The sequence below is a fragment of the Alternaria infectoria genome (genome assembly GCF_024043175.1).
Source record: "Alternaria infectoria strain BMP 0036 chromosome Unknown scaffold_50, whole genome shotgun sequence".
NCBI lineage: Eukaryota > Fungi > Ascomycota > Dothideomycetes > Pleosporales > Pleosporaceae > Alternaria > Alternaria infectoria.
In genome coordinates this window covers 67,431-78,129 of record NW_026250739.1, presented here as the reverse complement: position 1 = coordinate 78,129, position 10,699 = coordinate 67,431, and the positions used below count along the sequence as shown (strand labels likewise).

Sequence of the window (10,699 nt, the reverse complement as noted above, 5' to 3'; positions counted from 1 at the left end):
GGGGGGGAGGGTGAGATTGGTGGGGGGTGCGTGAGGGATGTTGGGAGGAGGAGCCGTGCACAACGATACGAAAATGCATTCGGCGTTGGTAGGGAGATGGAGATGGGAATTGTACGGGGTTTTGCTTCGGCATTGAGTACCTGCATAGTATATATATCACGAATCATGGATTGTTTTTTGCTCATACAGTCATTTAGTAGCGTTCGCATCTCACACACCCTCACCATCACAATTTCTAGGTCACAAAACCCAAGAATCAGTGCAAAGAGCGGCACGAAGCCCATGACTTCATTACAACATGTCTAGGCTACTAAGCTCCAGCCGCCTAGCCAACCTCAAACAGTAAATAAACCAGCGAACATCAATCATTCCGAGATCTGTCGATCTAATGACCGACCTTCTCCTCCCTGACCACGGTCGCATTCTTAGCATCCATGTCATCAGCGTGGTTCTCACGGTCCGCCTCCATGTTCTTGACCAACTCGGTGATACCGAAGAGGTCGTCCATCTTCTCGAGCGACAGGCCCTTGGTCTCGGGAATGAGGAACCAGACGAAGATGAACATGGAGAAGCAGAAGGCGCCGTAGGTGAAGAAGGTGCCGTAGCCGCCTTGGCCCATGGTGGCCATCATGTTGGGGGTTGCGCGCGCGACGACGAAGTTGAAGAGCCACTGTGGGGTTTGTTAGTTATGTGTTTTGATGTGGAGAGAGAAGGGTTGGGATTAGGACGTACCTGTGTAGCAGCGGCGATGGCAACGTTGAGGGAGCGGAGACGAGCAGCGGGGATTTCAGACACGTAGATCCAGCATACGGGTCCCCAACCGAATTGGAAGAACAGGGCGAAGAGGAACACGCAGACGAGAGCGAAGTATCCGGCTCCTGGTACGGGTTCGCCCATAATCGGCGGGTCGACGCGCATGTAGATGCCGATGTAGAACATGGCCATTCCCTGGGCAATCGATGTCCAGAGGAGCGAACGGCGGCGACCAAGAGAATCAGCGGCGAAGATAAGGAAAGCGAAGCAGCCGACCATCTTGACGATGCCGTAGATACCTGTGGCGAAGAGCTTGACGGAATTGCCCTTGAGACCGAGGGCGGCGAAGATCTGGGGCGCGTAGTAGTTGATGGCGTTTGTTCCGGTCATCTGCTGGCAAATCATGAGACCGATGGAAATGAGAGCACGCTTCCGGTTACCGGGGATGGTGAACATCTCTTTGAGAAGGTCCTTGACACTTGCACCTGCAACGAGCATACGCTCGTGTTCAAGCTGGTCGGCGATATCCTTGATTTCGTCCTGGACGTAGGCGTGCGAGTGCGGTAGGTTGCGCATGCGAGCAAGCACTGTAGTAGCTTCCTCCCACTTATCCTGCTTAGCGAGGAAACGAGGGGATTCCTTGTTCAGCGCCATGCAGCCGACGAGGAGAACGGCGGGGAGAGCCTGGAGAGCAAGAGGAACAATGTAGACTTGTGCGCCGCCGGAGAGGTGCATGAGGGAGCCGTAGTTGACCCAGAAGGCGAGGCAGGTTCCTGTGGCGATGAAGAGTTGGTAGAGACCTGTGAGTCCACCACGGATACCACGGGGTGCGTTTTCGGAAATGTACAGAGGGACGACCATGGAGGCGCCTCCTACACCTAGTCCAGCGATGAAGCGGCCGACGTACATGGCGGCGAGGGCACCCATGGCTACGGCTTGGATGATGCAACCGACGATGGTGACGAGACCGGCGATCTGGAGGGCGGTCTTGCGGCCCCAGCGGTCTGCTACCCAGGAGGCGATGAAGCAACCGGCGAAACATCCGGCTTGGAGGGTGGAAGCGATGTTAGCGTTCAGGTTGGCTTTGCCGACTTTGTCGAGGTTGGTGATGTTGTATTTGCTGGGAGGATTGTCAGTGTCGTGAGATGATAAGAAAATAACAAGAGACACTCACTCCTGGAACTCCTTCAATTCGAGCACACCTCCAATGGTTCCGATATCGAAACCAAACAACATGCCACCGAAACAGGCGGAACCCGCCATGGCGAAGGCGCGCCATCCGTAGATCTCGTGAGGGTCGGATTTGATGGAGTCGTTCTTGACGATCATGCGAATAAACTTCGCGCCGGTGGATGGAGCTGCCATGATGTCGGGTAGATCGGGGGATGCTACCGTGTCGGTGGGAGTATGAATCTATCTTCTCGTCAGTATGTATGACGCAAGGAGAAGCTGTTGAAGGACATAAGGACCGAATACATACCGACAGACAGAGCGATCAAACCACAAGCTTGACCCTAGACCAGACGCTGGTGTATAGCACACCAGGTGTCGTTCGAAGAGAATAGCGAGAGAAGAGTGAAGATCTCCGCAGATTGCTGGTCTAAAAAAGCTCCCCAGTGGGATGTGCATGGCCATGATATATAAACAGCCAGACGGTACAGCGGCCCATGCGCTATCCTCGCAGCACTAGCTCCTTGCTCAAGACGGGGTAACTCGCCTGGTCCGTCACCGCGGTCTTTGCCCCATGGCTGGCCTGCAAGCTATCGTGATCCTCCATCAACCCCGGACTCAAGACCCCAGACTCCACGTTTCCACACTGCTCTTTCTCTCCACACACAGCGAGAGCTGCTGCCGCTAGCCACACAGACAGGGTACCGAGAGCATCAGATGAACGTCCCTTTGTGGCTTCGGCCAATGGGGCACATGCAGGACGAGCGCCGCACTCTGTCGAAGCATGCTTGGTAGTGAGATAGGCTTGGCTCGGCGGAAAGCACGCGGTGGGATTAGTGGGAGCTATGAAAGGCCGTCTTGGAAGTGCCAAGTCCTGCTCTTTTTCCGTCCAATTGACGGCTGGGTGGCGTTGCGAGTTGGATTGCATATCAAAGGGTTGCCAAGCGTAATATCTCCAGGTTCGATCACGGTCTGGGGTCTGCCCCCGCTGTCCCTCCGTTTTCTTGCGGGGGCGTGGAATGGGAAGCAACGGCCTGCGACCTTTCCGTGTTGGGCAAGGTGAGTAATCCGACACATGTCTTCTCCCCCGCTGAGGAAGGCGCTACGGTTGTTGTGGCTATTTATCCGCGTATTAGACCTGCGATGGGGTCGGGGCGAGGGATGCCCCACGGCCGCGCCGACGCGTGATGGGTCGAGGGCGAGGCGTTGTGGATGACTTGTGGAGTGGAACGGTTATGGACGTCTGTGGCCTGTCGAATTTGGTCGTGGGGTGCTGGTCTACTTGTCTACTTTGTATTGTGTTCAGGCTGATGAGAGAGGCTTCGGGATTGTGTTGGTACGATCTTGCACCGAGGTTGCGCATCACCAATACGTTGCATCCGTCACTTAAACCCAACAACCCCACAAACAAGAGCAACAGCGTCAAACATTGGAAAGACTGTGTGTCTGTGGTTGTGCTCGACGACGGCGAAATCGAATACCGTACTGGAGTCAAGCCTTTCGCCTCAGTACGCCCAATCCGCTGCCTGCATCTTGTTCTACCGTCTTGGGGTTCTGGGCTCCTGGGCATTAATCGGCTGCGCTTAACACCACCAATACGCATCCACCCGCATCTTACATCAAGACTCTTCCAGGCCAAACTCATCGCCAAGGAAGCCTGAACAGAATCGCCCGCGCAGCGGAGATAGCGGAACACGGAAGTTGGCGTTGCGATATTCACCGTCAAGTCAGTGATCGTCACGTATTGCTGTCAAGCCACTCGCAGAAGCAAATACCGTTCGGTCACACAAAGCATGGCGGCGAAGACGGCAAACGCCAATCGGGCGTTCGACCTTCATCCTTTCTCCACGAATCCGCTCAAGACGCGCGACGATGTCGTTGCCGCTGTGGGCTCACTGCTGGATCCCCTCATTCCGGGTTTCTCACCCAACAATGCTTTGATCAAAGTAGGCAGCACAGGCACAAGGTTCGATGAGACAGGTGCGCAGGTCGAAGGTTTTGCTCGCCCGTTATGGGGTCTTGCGCCTCTGTTAGCTGGGGGTAACAAGTATGCTGCAACGGACAAGTTCGTCCAAGGCCTCATTTCTGGGACGGATCCTGAGAGTCCGGAGTTTTGGGGGTATATGGAGGATACGGATCAGAGGATGGTGGAGGCGTGTCCCATTGGATTCACGCTTGCGGTTGCGAATAAAGAGTTTTGGGATCCGTTGACGGAGAGGCAGAAGAAGAATGTAGAGACGTGGTTGGGGAGTATGAATGATAAGAAGATGCCGGATACGAACTGGTACGATGGCCCTTTTATTTCTCTACATCTGCACTATCTTGTGATGAGTTTGGCTATTAACATTGTATCAGGCTTTGGTTCCGCGTCTTCGCCAACCTGGGACTCGAGAGGAATGGTGCGAAGTGGTCGAAAGAGCAGCTGGAGAAAGACATCAAACAGCTGAACACGTACTACCGCGGCGACGGCTGGTCCAACGACGGACCTGATACGTACCGCCAGATGGACTACTACTCCGGCTCCTTTGCAATCCAATACCTACAACTCCTCTACTCCAAACTCGCCGCAGACATCGACCCAGAGCAAGCTGCAGAGTACAAAGAGCGCGCACGCATGTACGCCCAAGACTTCGTCCACTTCTTCGACCCCGAAGGCCGCGCCATCACCTTCGGCCGCTCACTAACATACCGCTGGGCCATGGTCGCCTTCTGGGGCGCAATCGCGTACGCAGACCTCGAGCTGCCTGCCCCCCTCTCCTGGGGCGTAGTAAAAGGAATCTGGATGCGCAATCTCCGGTGGTGGACAACGCAACACGATATTTTCCAATCCAACGGCATGCTCACAGTAGGTTACTCGTACCCCAACTACTACCTCGCGGAGAACTACAATTCGCCTCAAAGCCCGTACTGGTGCATGCTCGCCTTCGCCTGTCTCGCAGTACCCGAATCCCACCCCTTTTGGTCCGCGAAAGAGGAACCGCATCCATATGCCAACACGCGTGTTGTACGCCCCCTCCCTCACCCCCGCCAAATAGTCTGCCGCTCAGGCGGCCACAGCTTCATGCTTTCCTCTGGCCAATCCTGCCACTACGCCATCAAAAACAGCAACGCGAAATACGGAAAATTCGCCTACAGCGCCGCCTTCGCCTACTCCGTCTCCACCGGCTACCAGGAACTCGAGCAATTCGTACCAGAATCCCAACTTGCCTTCTCCGACGACGGAGGCGAGCTGTGGAAGATGCGAAGAGCGCTGAACGGGGACTCGTCGATTGAGAACTTCGAGGGCGTGCCCGTGCTGGTGTCAAGTATGAAGCCCTGGGGCGATGTGGAGATTACGTCGTATCTTGTGCCGCCGGCGGAAGAGACGCCGAACTGGCATCTCCGCGTCCATCGTGTGACGTCTGGTCGCGATATCAAGAGCGCAGAGGGCGCGTGGGCTGTGTACGGAGCTCGTGAATCAGACGGCCGTCTCCTTACTGAATGGAACGGCACACTGCGTACACTAGACACGTCCATCCCCGAGGGCGGCGCTTCAGACTCTACGTCTGCATTTGCGGCTTCGCCTCGTACGGGTGCAGTGGGTATCGCGGATGTTTACCAGACGAACCGCGAGGGAAGCGTTATTCTGGCTGATGCGAATAGTAATCTGCAGGAGAGTAGGACGGTGTTGCCGGTTCTGCAGAAGGATATCAAGAAAGGGGAGACGGTGTGGTTTGTTACGGCGGTGTTTGCCATGCCGGCTAGTAAAGAAGGGTGGAGGGAGAGTTGGAAAGAGGGCTGGGAGAAGAGACCGGCTGTGCCGGGGTGGGTGAAGAGTTTGATGGAGAAGTAGAGTGGTGTGTATGTTTCTGGTGTGGCTGCCTGTAGGTAGTAACACCTAAAACGGACCTGTTGTATGGAAACATGAAGCTTGGTTTTCCAATTTTGTGATTATATGGACTGTTTAACGATGAAGTTTGTGTTGGTGAAGTGGTGATGGATACACACAGCTACATGTACACTATCGCCCATCTGCTCGACTGATATAAGTAGAACTTACACGAATACAACAAGAATGCACCTTCACCACGTATAATCCACGATGCGAAAAGACTAGTGTACCCTACCATTATGGAGCCTTTTCCCTACATGCAATCTTTTGCTTTTGATACTATACTCCAGCCCATGAAAGAAACAAGACAAACGAAAACAAGGGTATATCCAGGCCGAGACATTTCCAAATCCAATGCATGCCAAATTTTCCTTTCCGCCACTCCGACCTAATCCCAGCCTCACGTATCCCACGTCCCCCTCTCCCTCACGCGTCTCGCATCCCTCCTCACACCCGCATTCGCACCCGCACCCCTCCCCACATCCCTCGCCCCAAACCCCTCATCCTCAAAATTCATAACCCGATACCCATCCCCCAACACCGTACTCTCCCTCCCTTCCCTCCACGTCCCCATCCCCCCATCCCCATCCATCCGTCTATCCCTATTACTCTCATTATACCCCGGCGGAACCGGCCACTGCATCTCACCATGCCCATCTCCCTCGTTCTCGCCCGCACCAAACGGATAGTGGCCTATGTCTGTTGTCAAACTGGCTGTATGACTGCGTGGGTTGGAGTGCAGGGATAAAGGCGGTGGGAGGAGGGACGCTTGTTGCCGGTCTATGAAGTCGTTGGTGTGGTGGCTGGGGGTTGAGTAGTCGGAGTCTGTGAGGAGGAATGTGGCGTCTAGGCGGGAGGTGCTTCGTTGGGAGGGGTGGGTGCGGTCGCGGTCGCGGTCGCGGGATCGGGGGCGGGTGTTGGCATGGGAGTTCGGGAGAGGGGGGAGGGCGAGGGAGTCTAGGCGGGGTGGGGAGTAGGTGTCGTTCCTGTTGATGTTGGTGATGTGGCTGTTGTTTACTTGATCACGAGCTGCCCTTGGTCCGAACGTCTCGCCTTGTAATCGCGGTTTGCGGTCGTGGAATTCATCCTGGATGACCTTTTCGTTTTCGCGGCGCCGTTCGAACTCTTGCCTGAAATGTACACCCGCGTTGTGGGACAGGGAGAGGTTATTAATCTTCTCGCCGAGACGACGAATGTCGTTTTGCATCAACGTGGCGCCGTCGAGATTATGCGAAACGGCAGTCGGAGGCGGCGGCGGAAGAGCGTGTTGAGGCGGTGGACTGGGGAAATTATGCGCGGATATCTCCGCACGTCGTGCTTCTTGGTGATCATGGTGGTTCGTACGCTCGTTCGCGTTGGTTGATGTGGCTTCGAGTTCTACGGGTGCGGACTGCGCGGGCATGGGGTCCCAGGCGCGCTGCCAGCACCAGGATCGTTGTTGACGGGCTTCTAGGTGCTCAATCTGGCCGTTGCTTACCCACTCGGGCATGCGCTTTAGATCGGTGTTGAGGAAGGAGCGGACGCCGTCGGTGTGTCTGAGACCCTGGATGTCGACGGAAAGGGTTGAGAGGACTTGTAGTATGCCGTAGAGGAGGACCCAGCGTCCGAGACGGGCTTCACGTGGTGACATGTGTTTCAGGTCGGTGGTGAGCTCAAACTGTTCAAACTTGTCGATAAGTGTGGATCCTATCGAATGTCAGTGCGTGCTATCAAATGGCAGTCGTGTATCAATTACCGTTGAAGTTGACGTCCAGCTTCTCAATATTCGTTGCATCGCTGAAGATGATGGAGAGCTGCAGCTGTGCCTTCGCGTCCTTCGTAGCATCCTTGGGTTTGTCCTTCTTCAACGACGAAAAGAAGCTTTTCTTCTCCTTGTCTTTACTCGTCTTTGGCACTTCTCTTGGAAGTAACGGGTACGGATGTGGGATATGTGCATACCCATTCTTCGCATCGTAGGTGACCAGCATATCTGTCATCCCCAGCTCTGGCAGGTCTGCCCTGAAGCTGTCGTTCTTCCTATGGGCCATTTCCCACTTACGGGAGGCGCGCTCCTCTCGAGGATTCCATATCACCTCCCTATCGACGAAGTAGTCATATAGCGAACCAAAGTCTTCTTGCATGGCATTTACAACCTTGCGATTAAGCCATGTCTTGTCGGAAGTCGGCGGCCAGTTACCGTAGATGCGTGTGAAATGCCCGATGAGGAACTGGCGAAACGATTGATAGCTTTGATAGACTGGGGTGTTAGCGGTCTTCAACTTGTCCTCCCAAAGATCACCGAAATCAAACGTAGACAACTTTTCCTCTGCTTCCATGACGCGTAACTGCAGTGTCTTGGCAGCCAATCCAAGGTTCCGCCTTGTGACTACTGACAGTCGCTTGAAATCTGGATGATCCTCAATTTCCTGCGTCATGACACCAGCCAGGTGAACAAAGCTTTCGAGGTAGCCCTGTCGCCACTTGACGCTATCCTGTTCTGCCCATGCCAGAAGCCCTAGAGCTCGTCGGATGTTGTTGCGCAGGTCGTCAATTCCATACCGGCCGAGATATTCCACAATCATCTGCACGCTTCGTTCCCTGGCTGTCATTCCAGAACGTGTGTCCGTGTCGAGATCGTACATGACGTGTATTTGAGGTTGCAGCGTGCTCAGCATATCGAACACGTCCGATCCAACTATGGGTTTGCCGTGCAACATGGCCAGGAAATTACGAATAGCAACATGATGTAATCTTTGTGCCTGTGGCGTCTTCACGTTGTCAGGCGCAGTAAACCATATCTCATGGGTTGGATTGCGTTGGAAGCCCTGTTGGAAAGGAGGCGGTGAGTTAGGTTGGCGTCCATGAGAGGCCTCGGATGGATGGTAAGCCCTAGAAGTAGCCCGAGAATCTATGCTGGTATGTGACTGATCGATGTCGAAGGGCGGTGGAGACCGTCCACCGGGTGATGTGGGTCCTAGCATTCGTCGTTGTGCTGGCTGTGGGAAATTCGGCGAGAAAGGCTGAGACGGCGAACTTGCACTTTCCGAGAGAGCCCAGTCATCCACGTCGTTATCATCAATGAGACTATACAGCAGGGCATTGCTCAGCCAGGTGGATCCCGAGTTTTGGAGGACATCTAAATCTGCCCGAATTGAGGGGATTGGGTGGTCCTCGTCTACTTCCTCTTTGAAGTATATGAGGACACTGCCGTGTTGCATATCTTCGTCATAGCTGAACCCGGCGTATGGACGCATTTCTTCTCTTCCGTCGGTCCATATCTTGAAGTTCAACCAAGTTTTCTGGTCAGGCGGAAGAGCGTAGGAACCCGCTGACGACTCAGATCTGAAGACGGGAGGGCCAGGTGACGGCGCGACGGTCTTCTTGATCGGCACTCCTCCACCTCTACCACGAGGCGCCTTTGTGTCTTTGCCTTTTGCCTGATATTTTATCTTCTCTTTGCCTTTCGAAGATGTGTCTGAGACTGACTCTGCCTTTGATGATTTCGTTTGCGGAGGTCGGGATCCAGAGGAGACATCAGACGGAAGGGTGGCTAGTCGCGGCCTGCTACCATTTCCGCCATCGTGCGTAGAACTACTCCGAGATGTCGTATGGCTGTTGTTGCTGGATACTGTGAAGGAGCGTGTTATGCCACTTCTCGGATTGCTGGGGTTTGGCGATGGACGCCATTCCGCAAATCCATCTCGGCTTTCCTGTGTGGCTTCTGGCACCTTTCCTTTTACAGCAATTTTCTTTTCCTTTTTCTCAACTTCTTTCTGTTGTACCTTGCGACTACGAGCGCCTCGTGCTGACATGTCCTCTTGAAGTCGATAGCAAAATTTCGATCGGCGACAGGCTGGATGACTTGTTCAGACAATGTCGCTTGATATGTCCAATACACCCAAGGTTCTATCAGTTCCTGGCATGGGCTTCGAAAGATTAAGAGATACGTCGGGAGGCAGTGGAAATTGGCCTGGAGTATGCTGGGGTTCGCTCCCTCGTATATTCGGATGAATGCTATTTTTGCCGCGTGAATCCAGACACGGAAAGAACGAGATGCGCCGGCTGAAAATGTGGTCGTACTTGATTAGAAAACGACGGCTGAAAGAGTGTGCAATGGCATCAAAATGTACGCAATCGAATTGACAAGAAATTCCACACGCGCGTAAGAAAACGCGAGGGGTAAAAAGGGTGACAGCTATGCGGTACGGAGTTGTATATATTGAACCTATTCTCGAAAACCCATGTCCGCTCGTCCCGCCGTACAGGATGTGGAGCACAGGGCAGTAAGCAGTGATCGAAAGCGGTCTGGCTGCTGATAAGGAACGCATCCTACCGAGTTGCTGCAGGTTAATCCGCGAAGCGAACAGCCCAGCACAATGGCAGTCCCTATTGCGGACGAGGTGCATCGTGCGTGTGGAGAGACCAATAGCGACCCCAGTGTAATGGCTTGGATAGCAGACAATGTCAGTCTGTGATAAGTCCGGCTGATTCTTGTGCTTCTGGGCGGTCAGCACACATCCCATCACCATGCAGCAGGAAATGAAAAACAATCCTTAGGCGCAGGCGAGGATGCAAAGGAAGAGCGGCACAGGCGAGCGGCGTGAGATTTGAACGTCTAGGTGGTCCGCGGTGCTGCTCCATAACGTCCGGATTCACGCAAGGTATCCCTTGTGTTTGGGGCGCTCGGCCCACGGCGCTGGGTGATGAGCGCAAAGACGTTTGGTCGGGTCGAATCTCAGGTGATTGCTGGCTGTCAACGGCCGCTTGCTCGGCGGTTCTGCCCAGCATCCACGAATAACGTCGACGCCCATGTGCCGTCTAGGCTGAGGGAAGCGGGTTGGGCGCCGACAACTGTCTAGGCCCACTCTCAGCTGCGGCGTGTGTTGTTGTGGTTCCACGCGAAGCAACTAATGCGCATCGAGCAGC

General features: G+C 54.5%; 3 protein-coding genes across 3 annotated transcripts; 1 reads left to right on the top strand and 2 right to left on the bottom strand.

Moving 5' to 3' along the window:
- Positions 1-385: 385 nt before the first annotated feature.
- On the bottom strand, positions 386-2,118 carry J4E92_011015 (uncharacterized protein; the record flags this gene model as incomplete). Its single annotated transcript, XM_051502348.1, has 3 exons — positions 386-670; positions 733-1,873; positions 1,928-2,118. The coding sequence occupies 3 exons, from the start codon at positions 2,116-2,118 to the stop codon at positions 386-388; spliced, it is 1,617 nt and encodes a 538-aa protein (XP_051347459.1).
- A 1,598-nt stretch (positions 2,119-3,716) lies between these two features.
- Positions 3,717-5,755, top strand: J4E92_011014 (uncharacterized protein; the record flags this gene model as incomplete). Its single annotated transcript, XM_051502347.1, has 2 exons — positions 3,717-4,207; positions 4,279-5,755. 2 exons carry the CDS (start codon positions 3,717-3,719, stop codon positions 5,753-5,755), a joined length of 1,968 nt encoding a protein of 655 aa, XP_051347458.1.
- Positions 5,756-6,487: 732 nt separating this feature from the next.
- On the bottom strand, positions 6,488-9,585 carry J4E92_011013 (uncharacterized protein; the record flags this gene model as incomplete). The annotated part of the gene is made up of 3 exons (XM_051502346.1): positions 6,488-6,493; positions 6,813-7,480; positions 7,530-9,585. The coding sequence occupies 3 exons, from the start codon at positions 9,583-9,585 to the stop codon at positions 6,488-6,490; spliced, it is 2,730 nt and encodes a 909-aa protein (XP_051347457.1).
- Between the last annotated feature and the right edge of the window lie 1,114 nt (positions 9,586-10,699).